This window comes from Apodemus sylvaticus, chromosome 7 (genome assembly GCF_947179515.1).
Source record: "Apodemus sylvaticus chromosome 7, mApoSyl1.1, whole genome shotgun sequence".
NCBI lineage: Eukaryota > Metazoa > Chordata > Mammalia > Rodentia > Muridae > Apodemus > Apodemus sylvaticus.
Window position 1 is genome coordinate 111,859,957 of NC_067478.1, and position 21,500 is coordinate 111,881,456.

The 21,500-nt window shown below is 50.7% G+C and overlaps 1 protein-coding gene across 4 annotated transcripts; it reads left to right on the top strand.

The window, feature by feature from the left end:
- Positions 1–14,512: 14,512 nt before the first annotated feature.
- S1pr5 (sphingosine-1-phosphate receptor 5) lies at positions 14,513–20,936 on the top strand. Of its 4 annotated transcripts, XM_052188934.1 has the most exons (3): positions 14,513–15,011; positions 15,410–15,474; positions 18,462–20,936. In XM_052188934.1, the coding sequence occupies exon 3, from the start codon at positions 18,537–18,539 to the stop codon at positions 19,737–19,739; it is 1,203 nt and encodes a 400-aa protein (XP_052044894.1). In that variant the 5' UTR covers positions 14,513–15,011; positions 15,410–15,474; positions 18,462–18,536; the 3' UTR covers positions 19,740–20,936. The 4 variants fall into 4 exon arrangements, with proteins under 4 accessions (XP_052044894.1, XP_052044893.1, XP_052044896.1 ...); XM_052188933.1 differs by lacking the exon at positions 15,410–15,474; XM_052188936.1 differs by lacking the exons at positions 14,513–15,011; positions 15,410–15,474 and adding an exon at positions 15,157–15,409.
- Positions 20,937–21,500: the final 564 nt, after the last annotated feature.

The following is a 21,500-nucleotide window of genomic DNA, read 5'->3' on the forward strand; positions in this document are numbered from 1 at the left end:
CTCCCGCCCCAGAGAGCTGATTTCCCCGCCCTGCCACTCAAATCCCACTGCAGTGGAGGTCCCACGTCCTGGGTGCCACACCTGGGGTTTGTCATGCCTGCAGAGAGCTCGGAAGATCCAACTCAGGTTCCCAGACAGCAAGCACCTTTATCCGCTGAGCCATCTGAAGGGCTTTTTCCAATGTTTGGAGACAAGTTCTCACTTAGACCTGTCTTTCCGGAAGAGAGCACATTCCGAGTGTTCAAGTCATGCCCCTGTCGCGCCCAGAACAGATGACCCCAGTTGCAGTGAAATCTGAGAGCCCAGGCAGAGAATCCAGCTCCTAGTTTAGGATGGCTCACAACTCACGGCTGCCCGCCTGCGTCAGCCTCCCTAGTGCTGGGAGCAGACTGGGGCTGGAGGTGAGTGGGTAGAGGGCCAGCTCATATAAGGCCCTGTGTTCCATTCCCAGAAAACCAGAAACAGGGTGTAGTGGTGCATGCAGCCCAAGTCTCGGGAGGCAAAGGCCAGAGCACAGGCTGCTTCTCTGCTGTGCACAGCGTTTGAAACCAGCCTGGGTTTCCTGAGAACGAAAAAGACTGTGACCACAACAGAGTTTATCAACCCAGAACACATGTCACCCTGAGGATATGACTTCTATCCTTGGCCCCAGTGCCCCATAGGTCATGATTTTCTGTGCCTCAGTTTCCTCCTGTGCAAAATTGAAGGAATTATCTGTAAGACTATAAAAGAAAAGAAATTTTAGTATTTTTTGATAAATTTTTACTTATTTTTTTATGTGAATACACTGTAGCCGTCTTCATACGCCCCAGAAGAGGGCATCAGATCTCATTACAGATGGTTGTGAACCACCTTGTAGTTGCTGGGAATTGAACTCAGAACCTCTGGAAGAGCAATCAGTGCCCTTAACCGCTGAGCCATCTCTCCAGCCTCAGTTTTGGTATTTTGAGACCCTATCTCATGTAGCTCAGGCTGTGCTTGAACTTACAAGGTATGTGCCTGAGGATGGCCTCAAATTTGTCTATTATTCATTTCTTACATTTATTTATTTTAAGATTTATTTATTATATGTAAGCACACTGTAGCTGTTTTCAGACACTCCAGAAGAGGGCATCAGATCTCCTTATGGATGGTTGTGAGCCACCATGTGGTTGCTGGAATTTGAACTCAGGACCTCTGGAAGAGCAGTCGGTGCCCTTAAACACTGAGCCATCTCTCCAGCCTCTATTACATTTATATATCTGTGTGTGTGTGTGTGTGTGTGTGTGTGTGTGTGCTCGCGCATGTGCACATCCTTACCACAGCACTTGTGTGGCAATCAGAGGACGACTCTCGGAAGTCACCTTCGTCCTTCTACCACTGAGTCCTAGGGACTGAACTCAGGTCGTCAGGCCTGGCAGCCAACACCTTCGGCTATTACTCTGTCCTGAATGTATGATCGATTCTTCTTCCTCTACCTCCAGAGCGCTGGGGTGACAGGCACACAAGGTCCTCCTGCCACCCTGAGTCTTCATACAGCGGATGGATATCCAAGGAAAGATTCCAACCAGGCGGGAGGGGGGGGGTCAGAAAATAAGATGTCATTTTATAAGACAGGAGAGGGTGTGACCTCATCTGTAGTTGGAGGAGCCGAAGATTGGTAAGGCATGTTTTAGCCTGCACGGGGCATGCTCCATCCCCAGCACGGCAAAGAGAAAAGAAAGGCTGAAGTCACCCTTGTTGAGGTAGTGAGTATGTCAGGGCCTTGACTGTGAAGACATTTCCCTGACATGAAATCGTATCAGATCTCCATCTAAGATACTTGACAGAAGGCTGACCCGGGCCTCAGTTGGGAGAGTACCAACCTGGCATGCACAAAGTATGGGCTCAGTCCCCAGCACACATAAACCTTGTGCACCAGGCACTTGGGGGACAGAGGCGGCTCAAGGTCACCCTGGGCTACATACATAGCAAATGTGAGGTCAGCGAGAGGCACGTCGGGTCCTATCTCAGGGAAGAAAAAAAACAGGGATGCTGGGCAGTCGTAGCTCACACCTTTAATCCCAGCACTAGGCAGGCAGAGGCAGGAGGATCACTGAGTTCAAGGCCAGCCTGGTCTACAGAATGAATTTCAGCACAGCCAGGGCTACACAGAGAAGCCCTGTCTTGAAAAAAACCCAAAAATCAAGGAGGGAAAGAGGGAGAAAGAGAGAGAGAACTCTCATAATGAGACAAGCCTTTGACCCCAGCTTTAAGCAGGCAGAGGCAGGGTGGATCTCTGTGAGTTCAAGACCACCAGGGGCTACATGGTGAGACCCTGTATCAAAAACACACACAACGGGGGCTGGAGAGATAGCTCAGTGGTTAAGAGTGCTGACTGCTCTTCTGAAGGTCCTGAGTTCATATCCCAGCAACCACATGGTGTCTCACAATCATCTATAATGAGATCTGATGCCCTCTTCTGGGGTGTCTGAAGACAGCAACAGTGTACTTACATATAATAAATAAATCTTAAAAAAAAAAACAAAAAAAAAACACACACACAACTACTAGAACAACAAAACACAACAACAAAGGGCAGCAGGGAGTTTGTGCATGTCTCAGTGTTTACAGGCACTTGTGGCTAAGACTGGTGACCTGGGTTTGACCCCCAGGACTCACAAGGGAAAAGGTGAAAACCTACCCCCAAAAGCTGTCCTCTAAACCTCCAAATGAATTCTGTAATATGCTACTACACACACACACACACACACACACACACACACACAATGTGCACATACTCTAAATAAAGAGAGAAAGAGAGAGGGAGAGACTTTTTAAAATGTCTGCAGCAGGCCGTTTCCAGCCCTCTTCCTCATTTTACACTGGCCTTCATTCAGCTGGGTGTGGTGGCTCAAACCTGACATCCTAGCATTCAGGAGGCTGACTGACACCAGAGGACTAGCCTTGGCTACACAGTGACTTTGAGGCTAGCTTAGGCTTCACATGGAGAGCTATACTCACAACAACAACAACAACAACAAGAGTTCTTGCACTTATTCCTCATTTAGGGGCGTGCACCAACGATACCCTTTGGGATTTCCTGATCGGAACATGTCGTAAGAACAACTGAGGTTCAGCAGAAAGTGTGCCTCTAATCTTGAACTTTGACCTTTTCCTTGGCTGGCACCATTTACCACGGTTCTCTTTTGTAATACTGAGCAGGGAAACAAGTCTGGGCACTCGGCCACCGGCAGGATGGTAAAGGAAGGCAGCCAAGATGCCCCAGCACACCTGGTGAGGAGGGGGTGGGGTACGCCATGCAATACTTTGGGGAGAGTCTAGTATAGGCCTGGCTATCCTCCAACTAACACTGTAGCTAAAGATGGCCTTGACCTTGAACTTTAAAGTTTTTTCAAATGGCTTATCTTTTTTTTTTTTTTTTGGTTTTTCGAGACAGGGTTTCTCTGTGTAGCCCTGGCTGTCCTGGAACTCACTCTGTAGACCAGGCTGGCCTTGAACTCAGAAATCCACCTGCCTCTGCCTCCCTAGTCCTGGGATTAAAGGCGTGCACCACCACCGCCCAGCACAGCTTATCTTTATTTATAAGGGTGGATACCAGCGAGTATGTATGCGTACAGCGTCCGTGTGAGTTGCTAGCAGAGTTCTTGGATTCCCGGGAGGTGGAGTTACAGTTTGTGAGCCAAAATGATTGTAATAGGAATTAAACCCAAGTACTTTGCAAGATCCGCTAGCTCTCCTAATCACTGAGCCATCTCTCCAACTCCAACTTTGATTTTCCTTCTCCCTAACACCTAGGGTGACTCGTGCACACTGTCATACCAATGTATGTGGGGAGGGGGAGGGCAAAGGAATCCAGGGCCTCAAGCACACCAAGGAAGACTCTGCCACCCGAGCTGAGTCTCAGCCCCTTCAACAGTGACCTGTTTGGTTACTTTAGTTTTTTTAAAAGACTTCTTTAAAAATGTCTCTCTTGCCAGGCAGTGGTGGCACACGACTTTAATCCCAGCACTTGGGAGGCAGAGGCAGGCAGATTTCTGAGTTCGAGGCCAGCCTGGTCTATAGAGTGAGTTCCAGGACAGCCAGGGCTCTACAAACCCTGTCTCCAAAAACAAAAAACAAACAAAAATCTCTCTGTCTCTTTCTGTCTCTGTCTCTCCCTGTCTCTCTGTTTCTCTCTCTGTCTCTCCCTGTCTCTCTGTTTCTCTCTCTGTCTCTGTGTGTGTGTGTGTGTGTGTGTGTGTGTGAGTGTGTATAGCTGCTAGTAAAGGCAATTGTGAGCCACTTGCTGTGAGTGAAGGAGCCCGATCCAGGTCCTCTGCGAGCACAGCCTGCTGAGCTCCTCCCCAGTTCTGGACAAGCTTCCAGCTGTGGCAGCCCTTGGTTTCCTAGCCAGGTTGTCACCATGACCTGATGTCAGAATCTTCCTGCCTCTCTCTGTCCTGAGTCATGGTGAGACTGTGCGGCCACCACCACACACAGATGGAAAGCATTAGCATGCCAAGGCTGAGACCCTGGCTTCCATGGAAAACATCGGGAAGAAAAAGAAGGAAGGAAGGAAGAAAGGAGAGGGGAACAAGAAAATATTTCATCTGGCAGCACTGGCATCAAATGACAGTCCCCTTGGAATGACTTTTATTCAGGGAGGTTTCTCCCAGTGACATTGTGGTATTGGCTCCTCACGCTAGCAAAGTCTCTCTGCCACTCCAAAACTGCTTCCGTGCACCTCCACCCAGTTCCCACGCTCTGGGTGAAATCTGTCTCACCTTGAACCCCCTCCCAGGTTGGCAAAAATGACACAGGCTTAAAGATCACACGCCTACCAGAGGGAGGTGTGCCTCGGGGCTGTATATTACACTCCTGGCCAAACTCCCCACTGTCTGGGTCCTTACAGTCTTTCCTCTCATGTTTGTTAGCATGGGTGCCTGGGGTGGGCCCTTTGTTGGAAAGTCAGAGTAGAAAAGAGGGAAAAAGAAAATTATAAAAAAAGAAAAGATGAGAAAAGTAAAGGAGAGAGAGAGAGAGAAAGAGAGAGAGAGAGAACCTTTAACAACTCTGGAAGATCAATCATCCTTGGCTACATTCGAATTTGAAGCTAGCCTGTGCTACATGAGACTTCTGTGTCAGACGAACAAACAATACATTTTGCTTTAGTCTAATGTTCCTTCCCATCGCATGTAGAGGGTCCAGGCAGAGCTGCTTCCCCCTTGTAACTGCACTGGCTGCAACTCACTGCCTCATTTGTCACAGAAGGACATAGGCTGGAGAAACAGGGACTGCCAGGTGGCTCAGTGGGTAAAGGAGCTGGCTGTCAAACCTAGTCACGTGTTCCATCTCTCTCTCTCTCTCTCTCTCTTTCTCTCTCTCTCTCTCTCTCTCTCTCTCTCTCTCTCACACACACACACACACATACCCCGAAAGAAGCAGTCTGTGTGTAAGCAGGAAAGCATGAGTTCCCAGCACCTACATAAAAAGCTGAGTGTGCCCAGTGTGCCTGTGACCCCAGTGTGCCTGTGACCCCCAGTGTGCCTGTGACCCCAGGGCTGTGGGGACTCCTGGGATTTGCCGGTCACCAGATTCATGAATAAGGGATAGAAAAGACAGGACAGTTGACAGCCTTCCCTGTGTCCTCGAGCACGTATGGGTGCACACTCACACACACAACATGGACTAAGTGTCAAGACCAATCAAGCAAAACATTTCATGACATGGAGATCAGAACTGCCACTACTGTGTACGCCCTGTGAGTTACCTTAGGGTGTGCGCCACCAAAGCAAAATGACAAATAAGAAACAAGAAAATACCAAGGTGGTAGGTAAGACTTTAATCCCAGCACGCAGGAGGCAGAGGCAGATACGATGTCTGTGAGTTCCAGGACAGCCAGAACTACATAGTGAGATCTGACCTCAAGAAAAAAAACAAAAAACAAAAAACAAGCAAACAAACAAACAAACAAAAAAAAACCGAGCTGAGGAGATGGCTCAGAGATTAAGACCTCTGCTCTCCCAGAGGTCCTGAGTTCAATTCCCAGCAACCACGTGGTGGCTCACAACCATCTGTAATGAGATCTGATGCTCTCTTCTGGTGTCTGAAGACAGCTACAGTGTACTCATCATATATATAAAATAAATAAATCTTTACAAATAAATCAATAAAAATAAAAACCAGCCAGGCGGTGGAGGCACACAACTTTACTCCCTTAGCACTGGAAAGGCAGCGGCAGGCACATATCTAAATTCAAGGCCAGCTTGGTTTACAGAGTGAGTTCCAGAACAGCAGGGGCGACTCAGAGAAATCCTGTCTCAAAAAAAAAAAAAAAAAAAAAAAAAAAACAACCAAACAAAAAAACAAAAAAACACAAAACCAAAACCAAACCAAACCAAAAAAGCCAGCCGGCTCCATTGGGCTCAATCCTTTCCTGAGCTTCCTGTATATGCTCTCAAACCGCCTTCCCACAGACAGGCATCAAGTAGTGCTGTTTGTCGAGCCAAGTGGGCAGTTTGTGAAGGACTCAACTCAGCCGGTTAAAAGATGCACCAACCCGACAGAACAGCGTCCCGGGAGATCCGCGGCCACAGTGATAGGATTCGCTATCACGGGACTCACTGGCTTCTGCGTGAACGGATCCACGTCCCCACTGATAACATGAGTGTGAGTCCTTTCTCATCGTGGGACGAAGGCAACGAGGGGTGACAAGCTCATGAAGGTGCCTGGATGCTTTGTGGACTTTGTTTCTTTCCTCCTTCCTGTGAGGTTTTCTACTTCTAAATTAAAATAGTTTCAAAATAGTCAAGCGGTGGTGGCACACGCCTGTAATCCCAGCACTCTGGGAGGCAGAGGCAGGTGGATTTCTGAGTTTGAGGCCAGTCTGGTCTACAGAGTGAGTTCCAGGACAACCAGGGCTACACAGAGAAACCCTGTCTGGAAAAAACCAAATCTAAAAAAAAACAAAAAACAAAAAAAAAGGTTCAAAATAAACACTTTTTTCTTAAAAAAAAAATAAAACAAAGAAAAAAGAAGAAAGAAAGGAAGAAAGAAAGAAAGAAAGAAAGAAAGAAAGAAAGAAAGAAAGAAAGAAAGAAAGAAAGAAGGAAAATTTAAAAGCCAGGCAATGGTGTCACATGGCTTTAATCCCAGCACTCAGGAGGTAGAGGCAGGCGGATCTCTGTGATTTTGAGTCCAGGACAACCAGGGCTTCACAGAGAAACCCTATCCAGCAGCAAGGAGGGGAGGGGAGAAGGAAGAGAGAAAGAGAGGGAGAAGGGAGGAGAAGGGAGTAAGGGAAAGAAAGAAAGGAAAGGAAAGAACGAAAGGAAAGGAAAACAAGACAAAACAAAACAAAACGGAGTGCAGCTGTACTGCTAGAAATGCAAAGTCGCCGCAGGAAGGGCCGGGACGCCGCATCGCTCCCGGTGGGGAAAAAACACCTCATATTAATTACAACTCTCAGTTGTATTTTTCAAAGCAATATGGAATTACGTTTTCATAAAAACAATAAAAGGATTATGGGCCACCAAGACATCAAGTGAGCACTTGTTTCAGGTCAATGACTCAGCTGAACCACGTGATGTCTGGAAGGCACGTGTCCTAGCCTGAACTTCTGAACTTCTGAGCCCGTGGGCTTTCTAGCCAGAGGCCGGAGGGACTCCTTAGGCTCCACAGAGGCGCTCTCACCAACCTTGAGAAGAGCCCCTCCCCTCAGACTGGCCAATCAAAGCTGCACATTTTCCCCTCCATCTGATCTGTTGTTTCTGACAGCAGGTCTGGATTTCTGGCGTTGCTCTAGGGATGAATCGTCTCTTCTACGTGGCTGCTGAGTGAATATAACAATGTAAGGTTTTTTTTTAATATTTATTTATGTCATGTGTATGAATGGTTGCCCGCATGTATGTCTGTGTTCCAACTGCATGCCTAATGTCTTGGGAACCCCTGAAATTGGAGTTATGGGTGGTTTTGAGCTGCCCTGGGGGTGCTGGGAAATGACTCTGGGTCCTCTGGAAGAGCAGCTAGTGCGGCTAAATGTTGAGCCATCACTTCGGCCCCTTCCCCATATATATTTTTTTAATCTTTTAAAGGCGAGCCTGAATTGGGGTTGGAGAGATGACTCAGCGCTTAGGAGTACTGTCTGATCCTCCAAAGGACCGGAACTCAGTTCCAGCACTCACGTGGCAGATCATAACTGCCTATAATTCCAGTGCCCAGGCATCTGACACCCCCCTCACCAATGCACATGAAATAAAATTAAATAAATTATTTTTTAAAAATCGAGTTGGAGCAATGTCGGTGGTTAAAGGCACAGGCTACTCCTCCAGAGAGCTGGGATTCCTAGCACCCTCCTGGCAGGTCACAGCCATCGTAACCCCTGGAGGTCTAACGCCCTCTTGTGGCCTTCATGGGTACAGGTATACACTTGGTGCACCAACACACAGACAGCTATCTATAAACAAACCAAAGGAGGGGGAGGGGGAGGGGGAGGGAGGAACAAGGGCAGGGGGGAGGGGAGAATCATCATCTTTAAAAGCAGGTAGATCTCCTAGATCAAGGCCTGCCTTGAACATAGCAGGTCCTAGGCCAATCAGTGCCCCACAATGAGACCCTGTCTCAAAAATCAAACCTAACAAGGAAATTGAGGCCCACAAATTGTGATAGTAACTTTTATTCACCTGATGTGATTGTCATCTCGGAGGCTCACTGCCTCTGTCTGCTAACCTAGTCCTAGTCCTTGAAGACTCTGCCCTCTGTAGTCTTAGTCCCCGAGACTGACTGCTGAATAAACTCACCCTTTCCAGTTCTTTCTAAGTTCTGGCTGGCTGGTCAATATGGCTGTTTGCAGCTTCTTCTGAATTGCTCTGCTTGGCCTCAAACTAACTCTGGCAATCTCTTTTAATCTTCTGGCTCCTTCTCATAGTCTGGCTTGTTCTGTCTTCACCTGTGTCTAGCTTGTTCTCTCTTTAATCTGTCTCGGCAAAACTCTCCCGGTAAACTGCCTGAGTCTCCCTCTCTGTGCTGCTCTGCTCTTCCTCTCAACTCTACTGCGCTGTCTCCACAAACTCTACTGCACCCTGGGCTGTACTCTCCTCTTCCTGGACTGTCTGTCTCTCCCTTAAGTAGCTTCCCTTTTCTCTCTGTTCTAGAGAGAGTTGGGCGTATGCTATTCTGTCAAATCTTTCTCTGATTCGCCACTTTGTCTGCCACTCAATTAGACATCAATGGGTGCTTCCTTCTACAAACTAACTTTGACTTCATTGTTTAGGATTAAAAGTGAGTACTAAGGGCTTGTCTGTATTCCAGCCAGAGGGACTAAAGGTGTGTGTTAAAGGCTGAGCCACATCGTAACTAGAAACAGGTTCAAATATCCTGTAACTATAAATGAAAGCACAGCACACACACACACACACACACTGTATGTGTATATGTGTAATACATATGAACAAATTCATGTGTGTCAGGATGCATCCATGCGTGGAGGTCAGAGGACAACCTTTGGGAGTCGGTTCTCTCCTGTCACCTTGTGGGTCCCAGGGATGGAGCTGGGGTCACCAGGCTTGGCTGCAAGCATCTTTACCCTCTGAGGCACCTCTGCCACTCCTTTAATCATTTCCCCCCTTTTAAAGATTTATTTTTATTTATGTGTGTTTATGTGCGTACAAGGCTGTGTCTGTGCACATGAGGACAGTCCTTGCAGAGTCCAGAAGACTGCATCAGAAACCCTGGAGACAGAGGAACAGGAATCTGTGAGCCACCCCAGCGTTTGTGTCGGGAACTGGGCGTGGGTCTTCTGGCAGAGAATCAAGTGTCTTTAACTGCTGCGCCACCTTTCCAGCCCACTGTATTATTATTTACTTCAGACAAAACTCGCTGTGTCCAACTTGCTTTGTAGCCCAGACCAGACTTTGAGCTCTCAGGATCTGCCTGCCTTGGTCTCCCAAGTGCTGGGACTAAAGGCCTTTGCACCACAGGTGTGCCGCACACTACCTTTGTATTTGAGGATGATCTTGACCTCCTGACTCCTTTCCCTCCACTTCCTAAGTGCTGGGATAATGGGTGCTCCACCAAGCCAGAATCATGTGGTGCTGGGTATGGAACCCAGGGATCCCACACGCCGGGAAAGTATGCTCCAGCCACAGTCCTGGAATCTCTATTTCTAACCCTTGATCTCTGCCCAAAGCCTGAGGAGGCACTGACTTTCTATTCTTCTAACAAGAGACACAGCCCAAGCTGGCCTTGAACTCATCGTTTTCTAGCCTCTACCTCCCTCTCACGGACACGCCAGGGGTCAGGTACCAACAATCACTGTCACACGTCTCCAGCTCGCAGGTAGCAAACGGAGGTCAGAGAGGTTGAGGTCGCGGTGTCCAGTCACACAGTGAGCAGGCAGTCACACTGCTTAGGCCTGCTGGTCAAGGCCTTGCTGGACCGGATTCTTTTATCGCCTCTACCTCAGCTCCTCACCCTGCCCTGCTCTGTTCTTGCCCTAAGACAACCTCACACCAGGCCAGACTGAATCCAGGGTCTTTTCCCGTAGGTGTTTTGCAGTCTCCAGGACTTAGCCTGTGCTCCCCAAGCCTGTGCTCCCCAAGCCTGCTGTGTGATGGTCCTGTTCCTTTCTCTGCATGTGAGGTGAAAGGAATGTGGCAGAGAGAGCCGAGAGGGTCCAGGCTTCCAAATCTAGCACTTAGAAGGGAAGGGGTTCACGGGGGTCACCTGGAGGAAACAATCAGGACCCCATCTCCTCCCTCCTGAGTTCTTGGCTTTCGTTTTGAGACACACCCAAGCTGTACAGAAGGGCCCTTGTGGGTAGTGAGGTTAGATTTTCCTCTGCAGACTTCTCCGAGCCGGAGGGGAAATGGCTGAGAGGACAGAGCTGGAGCCTCGCTCCAGACTCACCCAGCATCTTGGAGAAGGTGTGTCCCCTAACGCCATGCCACCTTTTCCTCAGCCCCACGTCTGGGTTTGGAGACCATGATGATCCCCAGTAAGAAACAAACTACTGCCAGATGGCAGCAGCGGTGACAGTGGCGTTGTTGTTGTCATTGTTGGTGTCACACCCGTCGTCGTTGGTGTCACATACCTGTAATCCCAGCACTTGGGAGGCAGAGGCAGAGGCAGGCAGATTTCTGAGTTCGAGGCCAGCCTGGTCTACAGAGTGAGTGCCAGGACAGCCAGGGCTACACAGAGAAACCCTGTCTCAGAAAACAAACAAACAAACATCAAAAAAAGAAACAAACAAACTACTGAGAGGCTGGTGCTGGGTCTCGGTTGGTAGAGCGCTTGTGGGCCGTGCACAGAGCCCAGTGCTCCACCTGCATTGCTGACCCCCAAACTTCCTGGTTCTGTGACAATCAAGCTTGCACTTTCCTGCCTTGTTCAAGTTGGGGCCTGCAGAAGGTAGTCGGAGAGTGGGAACCTTACACGGCTGTCCCTTACACGGCTCTGGCCCTGTTGTTGGTGTTCTGCGGGGGAGCACATTTCTGTCCCTTGGCAAGGCCCGCCCCGCCTTCCAGAGAGTGGGCACAGCCTGGGTGCGGCAGCCTCTGTGCCCGAAGATCATCTGTAGAACAGGCTGGGTAGGTGAACGGCCTAGACAAGCCTGGGGGGCAGGCCACAGCAGGAGTGCGGGGGCCAGCGCTGGTTTCTAGCTGTACCTACGGGTGGGAGTGGGAATTGGGTGTGGCGTTGTGAATGCCTGGGGTGCAGTCATCACCTTCCTAATTCCTCTGTTGGGATACAGTGGTGGCAAATAGCACCCATGCTCAGACTTACAGAACTCCTGCTGTATGCACAGTCAGTGTCCCGGGAGCGAGCCCCGAAATGCCGCTATTTCAGCAGCCTCAAAGCGACTGATTCTGGATCCACACTCTACAGACTGCCATGCCTCATCTCAGTTAAATTATCAAAGGCTCGCGTGCAGTGGGCCGAGAGCATCCGGGAAACCATGCCGGCTGATTCTCAGGATCGAAAGTTTTGCTTTGGTTTTATTGTTCTCTATATTAGAATTCGGTGTGTGTGTGTGTGTGAGTGAGTGTGTGAGAGTTGTGTGAGTGTGTGTGTGAGTGAGTGTGAGTGCGTGTGAGTGCGTGCGTGTGTGTGTGTGTGTGTGTGAGTTGTGTGCGTGTGTGTGATTGAGTGCATGAGTGCACGTGAGTGTGTATGAGTGCCTGTGAGTGAGTGTGAGTGTGTGTGTGTGTGCGCGCGCGCGCACAGATATTCCAGGGCCATAGTGCCCTGTGGAAGTCAGAGGACAATTCTCTGGAATTGGCTGGACTCAGGTCATCAGGCTTGGTGGCTGGCCGACTGAGCCAACTGGCAGACCCCCAGCAAACTCTATTACCAGCTGAGCTATCTCACTGGCCCAGGCTCAAAGGTCTTAGGCATCTCTGAAGAATAAGGAGGCCAGTAGGGCTGACCTGAGAGGGTTAGGGTGTATAGATATCAAGACGTTGGGGCTGAGGGGACTACTTAGCCTAAGAGACTTAGGGACCATGACTGGCTTTGGAGCAGGACAGAGGCCAATCCCAGTGACAACAAGTGTTGGCTCCAGCTGCGAAGTGAAATTAGGGTCGGAAGTATAGGTGGTGCTGACATCTGTCCAGGTGCCAGGGTCCTAGTCTATGGGAAAGACAGCGCGGGGTCTGCAGAAGTGGAGAGTTCTGGGCTTATGGCCACCAGCGGCCGGAAGAGTCCCGCAGTGCTTGGCAGAGCTCCCCGGAGGTGATTTTGTCGCCTGGGAGGTGTGAAGCAGCCGCCTCCCACACTGCTTCCCCTTTGATACAGAAGACCATTTGTCAAGCGCCTGCTGTTACCAGACGAGGCTGGGGGGATTCTCAGGCACCCCCGCCCCGCCCCCCAATGCCTGGTCTTTGAGTTGTGAGGAACTGAGCGCCTAATTCCTGACCCACACATCCCATTGGCTATGCTGTCGGGCGCGTGGTTTCGATTGGTTAAAACTGGTAGGAGCGGTTCTGCCTGGGACAGCTGGGTCTGGCTGGAGCCGTGGGGATCCCACAGGGGTCTGCATTAGAGAGCTCTCCTAAGGGGTTCGACGGAGGCGTGACCGAGCCTGGGACATTTCGGCGACAACTCTAGGCTCACTCCCTATGACATCTCCGTAAGACTTCTGATTGTACTCACCCTTCACCCTGCCCCACCCCCACACACAGCTGGCCAGCTGCGGCTGGATGACCGTGGGCAAAGGGTATGGATGGTCCCTGGGAAGGTCATTCAAACAGTAGTCACTAGAAACCGGACTGCGGGCTCAGGTCTGGGGTCGGAAGAGCTGGGCCCTGGCAGGAATCTCTTGGGAATTAAAGGGACAGGCGGGGGAGGGAGGACGGGCAGTGCCAGCTGAGACTGATCTGCTGGAGGAGAGGCCTGGGAGGGGTGCAGGAGAGTGACACAGACAGCGTGGAAGAGACACACAACAAAGACACAGAGAGAAACATACCAAGAGGCTCTGAGAGGAGTCAGAAAGATGGATGGCGGCAGAACGCATACTCACGACCTGAGTTCAATCCTGGGGACCCACATGGGGTGTGGGGGGAAAAACCATCGTCAACAAGTTGTCCTCTGACCTCCATACATATGACATGGCACACACACACACACACACACACACAAATACATAAATAAGCATGAGTTTTAGGAAAAATTAAAAGCAGGGCGGTGGTGACGCACACCTTTAATCCCAACACTTGGGAGGCAGAGGCAGGCGAATTTCTGAGTTCGAGGACAGCCTGGTCTACAGAGTTGAGTTCCAGGACAGCCAGGGCTATACAGAGAAACCCTGTATTGAAAAAAAAAAAAACAAAACAAAACCAAAAAACCAAAAAATCAAAAACCAAAACAAAACAAAAAAATCAAAAAGTTGGGCGGTGGTGGCGCACGCCTGTAATCCCAGCACTCTGGGAGGCAGAGGCAGGCAGATTTCTGAGTTCGAGGCCAGCCTGGTCTACAGAGTGAGCTCCAGGACAGCCAGGGCTATACGGAGAAACCCTGTCTTGAAAAAACCAAATCAAACAAAACAAAACAAAACAAAATAAAAAACAAAACAAAACTCAAAAAAAGAAAGAAAAAATTAAAACCAGGAATGGTAGCACACGCCTATGATCCCAGCATTCAGGAGGCAGAGGCAGTCAGATCTCTGAGTTTGAGGCCAGCTACGGAGCTGAGTTCTAGGACAGCCAGGATTACACAGAGAAATCCTGTCTCGAAAAACCAAAAAATGAAAGAAGGAAAAATAGAAATTTTAAAAGAGACCCTAGGGGAGAGAGACACAGCGAGTTAGTTTATCATTTTCTATCTTATCCATTCAGAAGTGTCTATTGGCCATAATCTGTGCCCAAGACAGCCTCAAATCCCTGACGCCGGAAATACAAGTGCTATATTTCAGGGTTTAGATCTTAAAGGTTGAAAGTGGGGTGGAGACAGAGAAACCGGTGGGCGGGAGGAGTCAGATCCTACTTATTTGGGGACCTGGAAGTTCTCTCCACCTCCACTATCCCTCTTGCACCCGCCCCTCCCCCCTCTTGCCCCGCAGATAGTAGGGAAGGGCTCCGTGCTGAGGTGCCGAGGAGCCCTGTCCCCACCCGGTGAGGATCAGAAGACTCCAGCAGCTAAAAGTGCTGCCCAGGCACTGCGCTCTTAAGGTGTCTTTGGCATGAAGGCTCAGGGGTCCAAACATCAGAGGACAGACAGGACCCCTTATCTGGAGTAGGAGAGCGATTCACCTAGAAAAGCCCTCTCTTTCCTGCGATTCTGGACCCTCCCACTCCGAGTGTCCCCGGGAGGGGACCCAAGGCAGAAGCTAGGACTTGCTGGTACCAGTCTCCAGTGAGGCGCTCTCCGGTGCCGCGGCGGGTGGCACAGGCTGGCAACCGGGGCTGGGAGAAGGAGGGGGCAAGTGCGGGCGTTCTCCAGTACTCGGTGTCGCGGGCCCGCCCTTAGGCCTGCCACTTCCAGCCCCGCCCCCGCTGCAGTAGTCCAGTGTTCTCAGGCGCAGCGCCTAGGGCGCACGATCGGACCCGGGCGCAGGGGTGAGTGTCCAGCACTGGGGGAACTTGCGGGAAGTGGGACTCGGCTCCTTGGAGCGGCTGCGGGGCTGGAAAGGCACAGCGCTTCTTTATGGGACCCCCAGCTGAAAAAACTGAAAACCCAAGGGTGGCCTGGAGGGAGTGGGGACCCCAGGAACCCCCCAGCTCAGTCCGGCTGGGCTCCTTCAAACTTTTCCTAATATCATTTCCAGGCATGTCAGGTCCCTGGGGGTGTTGGTACAAAAGTCCCAGTCTCTCCTGAGTGAACGGAGCCGAGAAAGCTGTTTAAGTTGTGTCTCTTTATTTGATGCCTCTCCTGCACTCAGAGTGGCCCAGTTCCTCCAAATCTGCCCGCGCTACTCTGACACTATCTGGGATCTCTTCGTCCCTTTGCCTTCCAGGTACTGAGAGATCTGTCTCCCGGACCTGGGTTTTGTCATCTTTGAAGCAGAGAGCCCTGGAGAAGGTGTCACTGTTTTTGTGGGGCTGTCTTTGTATAAGAGATGGACGCCTTTGGGTCTACCTCTATGTATTTCTCTGGAGCCTCATTCTGCTCGTGTGTAAAATGGGACTAAGAGAGCCTCAGGATTTGGGTCAGTTGGTAGAAGGCTTCACTAGTATGTAGAAAGCCCAGGGATTCATATCTAGATAAACTGGGTTCTGGCATGTTCCCATGACCTCTAAACTCCGGAGATAATGCAGGAGGATCAGAAATTCAATATAATTGTCAGCTACATAGTTTGAGGCCAACCTGGGGTACCTGAGGCTTGCTTCTTCTCCTTCTCCTTCTCCTCCTCCTCCTTCTTTCTTCTTCTTCTTTTTCTTCTTCTTCTTCTTCTTCTTCTTCTTCTTCTTCTTCTTCTTCTTCTTCTTCTTCTTCTTCTTCTTTTTCTTCTCTTCCTCCTTCTCTTTCTCTTTCTCCTCCTCCTCCTTCTTTTTAATTGTGCCCAAGACTTCTATTAAGGGTGTTTATTTTTGTAAAAAAAAAATAATAATTCAGGGCATGGTGATGTGTGTGTGCCTTTAATCCCAACACTTGGGAGGCAGAAGAAGCCGTTGGATCTCTGTAAGTTTCAGATCTCTGTCAGCCTGGTCTATGCAGACCCAGGCCAGCAGGGCTGCATAGGAAAGACTGTCTCAAAAACAATTTATTTTAAAATCTCATTTACTTTGTGTGTGTGTGTGTGTGTGTGTGTGTGTGTGTGTGTGTTGGTGGGTGGGTGGGTGGGACTGTGAATGTATGCATGCCACAAACACCACAAACATGGAGATCTGGGGGCAGCTTGCGAGGGCTGGTTCTCTCTTACACTGTGTGGGCTCCAGACTGGAGTGGGAGCCCCGTTCCCACTGAGCCGTCGTGCCAGCCTTCCGAGGTATTTTTTAGGAACCTGTTTTTGTTTATCTGTAAGCTGGGACTAAGGGAGGGATTGGCGAGAGGGTTAAAGGGTAAGTGACTTTTAGAAGAGTCACTGTGATTTAATGACCCGTGTGTCTCTACTGAGGATCTCTGACTGCTGTGAGTGACCAGGATCAACAGTCTCTCCGGGGCCTCGAGGAAACAACTTTTCTTGTTTTGTTGTTGGTTTGGTTGGTTGGTTTTGTCCTTCGTTTTTCGAGGGACAAGGTTTCTGTGTGTGGCCCAGGCTGTCCTGGAACTCACTCTGTAGACCAGGCTGGCCTCGAACTCACGGAGATCCACCTGCCTCTGCCTCCGGAGTGTTGGGATTAAAGGCATGCCCTGCTGCCAGCGCCATCTAGCAACATTTAAAAAACAAAACAACAGGGAAAAGCCTGTATTTCGAATGTGCAGCACGGGGCACTGGGCCCCAAGCTGGTTGTGGGTGGAGGTTGTGAAATTGTGCTACTGGGTGAGACCATTCTCAGGGCTGAGCCCCGGTGGTGGTTTCTGTCACTGAATCTGCATGTGAATGTCTCATGTGGAAATGTACTCTGTGAGCATTTTTTGGAGCGGGGAGGAACCCAGTGCTGGGGCTGGAGCTCGGGCTCTGAGCGTGTTAGGGGAGCAGTCTTCCTCTGAGCCCCAGCACCCCAGCCAGGCCAGGGTGTCTGTGTGGGACCCTTTCCTTGTTTAGTGTCCCTATCTGTGGTTGTCTGTGTAATGGTGATTGTCAGAATTCTCATTTGTTTATGAGTGTGTATGCATCTGGAAGAGTCTCTGCTTTTGTGCCACAATAGTTCCTTTTCATTTTATTTAATCTTGCCACAGGGTCTCAGAGCCCGAGCTGGCCTTCAATTTACTATGTACTTAATGATAACCTTGAAGTCCTGGTCCTCCTCTGGCAGTTGCTGGGGACAGGTGTGCGCACCAAACACCCAGCTTACACCCTCTAAATTTCCAACAGCCCCCCCCCCCCCCGTCTGTTTCTGGATTACAGGAGCCTGGCCATCATGGTTAGCGCTGTTTCTTTTTTTTTTTTTTTAAACCAAATACTTTATTAACTTTTATTTATTTATTTTGTGTGTTGTGTAGGTCAGAAAACAACTTTTAGGAGTCACCTGTTGCTGGGTGGTGGTGGCACACGCCTGTAAATCCAGCACTCTGGGAGGCAGAGGCAGGCAGATTTCTGAGTTCGAGGCCAGCCTGGTCTACAGATTGAGTTCCAGGAATCCTGTCTCAAATAAATAAATAAATAAATAAATAAATAAATAAATAAATAAATAAAACAAAAAAAGGGGGGGAGGTCACCTGTCTCCTTCCATATAGGTCCTGGCGATTAAACTCAAGTCATCATGGCTAGCCTGGAACTCACTATGCAGCCACTGCAGATTTTTTATTAATATTATTTATTTATTTATTTATTTAGTTAGTTATTATATGTGAATACACTGTAGCTGTTTTCAGATGCTCCAGAAAAGGGAGTCTCCTTAGTGATGGTTGTGAGCCACCATGTGGTTGTTGGGATTTGAACTCAGGACCTTCGGAAGAGCAGTCAGTGCTCTTAACCACTGAGCCATCTCTCCAGCCCCTGCTTTTGCTTCTAAAGGTGACTTTTTTTCTTTTCTTTTCTTTTCTATCCTTTTCCTTTTTCTTTTTTTAGTACCTGTGCGCAAATGCCAAGCACAGGGGTTGATTCCTTGGTGCTGAAGTTGCAGCCGGTTTTGAGTTGTCTGATGTGGGTCCTGGGAACTAAACCCAAGTTCTCTGGAATAGTGCCAAGAGCGCTTAATCGCTAAACTATCTCTCCAGACTAAGGGTGGCTCTGAACTCCGGGACCTTTGCCTCTGCTTCCCAAATGCTGGAATTACAGACCTGAGCCACCGTGGTGACAGGCTGGTCCTTCCAGATAGTCTCTGTGATGTGTCCTTATCCAGACATTCCTTTTCGGTCCTAAACCTTCTCAAGACCTCAGGGGGCGTGGCGTGGGGGGCGCAGGGATTGGGGATCCTCTTTCTTCAGGATTCCTAGATCCTGACTGTCCTTCCCTCCTGTAGACTTTTGCACAGTGTCCCCGTGGACGACCGCCAGGACACAGCAGTGACACCTCCGCGGCGGGCGGCGGGCGGCCCATGGAGCCCGGGCTGCTGCGGCCGGCGCCGGTGAGCGAGGTCATTGTCCTTCACTACAACTACACCGGCAAGCTCCGCGGGGCGCGCTACCAGCCCGGCGCCGGGCTGCGCGCGGACGCCGCAGTGTGCCTGGCTGTGTGCGCCTTCATCGTGCTGGAGAACCTGGCTGTGCTCTTGGTGCTGGTCCGCCACCCTCGCTTCCATGCGCCCATGTTCCTGCTCCTGGGTAGCCTCACCTTGTCGGACCTGCTCGCCGGGGCGGCCTACGCCACCAACATCCTGCTGTCCGGGCCGCTCACGCTGCGCCTGTCGCCTGCGCTCTGGTTCGCGCGCGAGGGGGGCGTCTTCGTGGCGCTCGCCGCGTCGGTGCTGAGCCTCTTGGCCATTGCTCTAGAGCGCCACCTTACCATGGCCCGTCGTGGACCCGCGCCCGCCGCCAGTCGCGCTCGCACTCTGGCGATGGCGGTGGCCGCCTGGGGCGCGTCGCTGCTGCTCGGGCTGCTGCCGGCGCTGGGCTGGAACTGCTTGGGACGCCTGGAAGCCTGCTCCACCGTGCTGCCGCTCTACGCCAAGGCCTATGTGCTCTTCTGCGTGCTGGCCTTCCTGGCCATCCTGGCTGCCATCTGTGCGCTCTATGCAAGGATTTACTGTCAGGTGCGGGCCAACGCACGGCGCCTGCGGGCGGGTCCTGGGTCCCGCAGGGCCACCTTGTCCTCGCGATCCCGGCACACGCCGCGGTCGCTGGCCTTGCTCCGTACACTTAGCGTGGTGCTCCTGGCCTTCGTGGTCTGCTGGGGACCCCTGTTTCTGTTGCTATTATTGGATGTCGCGTGCCCAGCCCGCGCGTGTCCCGTGCTCCTGCAGGCTGATCCCTTCCTGGGTCTAGCCATGGCTAACTCGCTGCTGAATCCCATCATCTACACCTTCACCAACCGAGACCTGCGCCACGCGCTCCTGCGGCTGCTCTTCTGTGGCCGCGGACCCTGTAACCAAGACTCCTCCAACAGCTTACAGCGATCCCCCAGCGCTGCTGGGCCTTCCGGTGGTGGCCTGCGACGCTGCCTGCCACCAACCCTGGATCGCAGCTCTAGCCCATCGGAACATTTGTCTCCCCAGCAGGATGGGGTGGACACCAGCTGCTCCACCGGCAGTCCCGGGGCAGCAAGTGCCAACCGGACCCTGGTGCCTGCTGCTACAGACTGACGCTGCCCAACCCGCCATTGCCCTTTGCAAGAGCAGACTGACTCACCAAATAAGCACAGCATCTGTAGGAATTAGCCAGTGGTGCGGAGGGGACATATAAGAAGGAAGAGAAATGGATTGACCACCCCATAACAGGAACAGGCAAAAATGCACGCGGGGTCTGAGATGGACAATAAGGAAAAGAAGAAAGTGACTGGAAGGTATCCAGGTAGTGATGGAACCTGGGCTGGGAAGCCCTGTAGGAATGTCATTCCGGTGTCACAGTGTCATTCCGTGTGGCTGCAGCAGAAATTGAGGAGCAGGAGATGAAAGGGTAGCTTGTGGGGAAGTCTTGGTGCTTCTGAGGAAGGCCTTAGTGAAGGCTCTGAGTGAAGTGGGAATCACAGAGAATTCTAAACAAAGAAGAGACTCTCCAGGATGCAGACCTCCACAGGCACCCTGTGACTACCCTCCAAGGGGCGGGGCTGGACGATGAAGGGAGAAAGGCCAGGTTCCAAGCATGCTCAGAACGGAGTGTGCTAAGGGCTGGCCAGCAGAGTGGCCGGCTGCAGAGTGAGGCAGAGCTGTGGAGGGAGGCCTTAGGGTGAGCCTAGGTCCCGAAATCTGCCTCTGGAGACTTAGCCGGATATGAGCTGCCAAACTTCCAGAGTGTGGACAGGTTCTTCATACAAACGACAACCACAATGAAAACAACGCAAGGCGCTGTCCTTAAATGTGGACTTTTTTGATTTGTTTTTTTCAAGACAGGGTTTCTCTGTGTAGCCCTGGCTGTCCTGGAACTCACTCTGTAGACCAGGCTGGCCTCGAACTCAGAAATCCGCCTGCCTCAGCCTCCCAAGTGCTGGGATTACAGGCGTGCGCCACCACTGCCGGGCTAAGCTATTCATTTTGAGTCATTCATCTACTGATTTATTATTATTTTTTACGTTCCCCAGAAAGCTGTATCTAGCATCTTTAAGTGTTTATTTATCGGGGTTGGAGAGCTGGCTCAGCAGTGAAGAACACGTGTTGCTCTTGCAGGGGTCCTGGGTTCTATTCCCAGCACCCAAGTGGTGATTCACGGCCGTTGGTGACTTCAGCTCTAAGGTTATCTGGTATCCTCATCTGACCTCTGAGGGCACCAGGCATGCGCGTGGCACACAGACTGAATGCAGGCAAAACACACATACACATAAGCTAAATAAATCTTTAAACATAGTTAAAATTGTTTACTATTTGTTTATTTTGAAAGAGACACTATGCAGCCCCAGATGGCCTGGAACTTGCTATGTAAACTAGGCTGGCCTGGAGTCCCTGAGTGCTGAAATTAAAGGTATCTTATTTGGGCTGGGGGTGGGGGGTCATGGGCTGTGCCTTTCCTTAACAGCAGCAGCATTTCAGGTCAGCCTGGTCTACATAGTGAGACCATGTCTTTAAAACTTTTATTTACCTATTTTGTGCATGCATGTGTGTGTGTATGTGTGTGTGTATGTATGTGTGTGTATGTGTGGTGTGTGTGTAGGTGTGTGTGTGTGGTGTGTGCATATGTGGTGTGTGTGTGATGTGTGTATGTGCATGTGTATGTGTGTGTGTGTAGGTGTGTGTATGTGTGTGTGTGTTGTGTGGTGTGTGCGTGTGTGTTGGGGGGTGCCCAGTGGCCACAGCAGGAGTTAGAGGTCAAGGACAGCTTTTGTCAGTCGGTTCTGTCCTTCCAGCACAGGGATCATAAGGATCCACTTCAGGCTGTCATTCTTGCTGCAAACACCCTTATCCCCTGAGGCC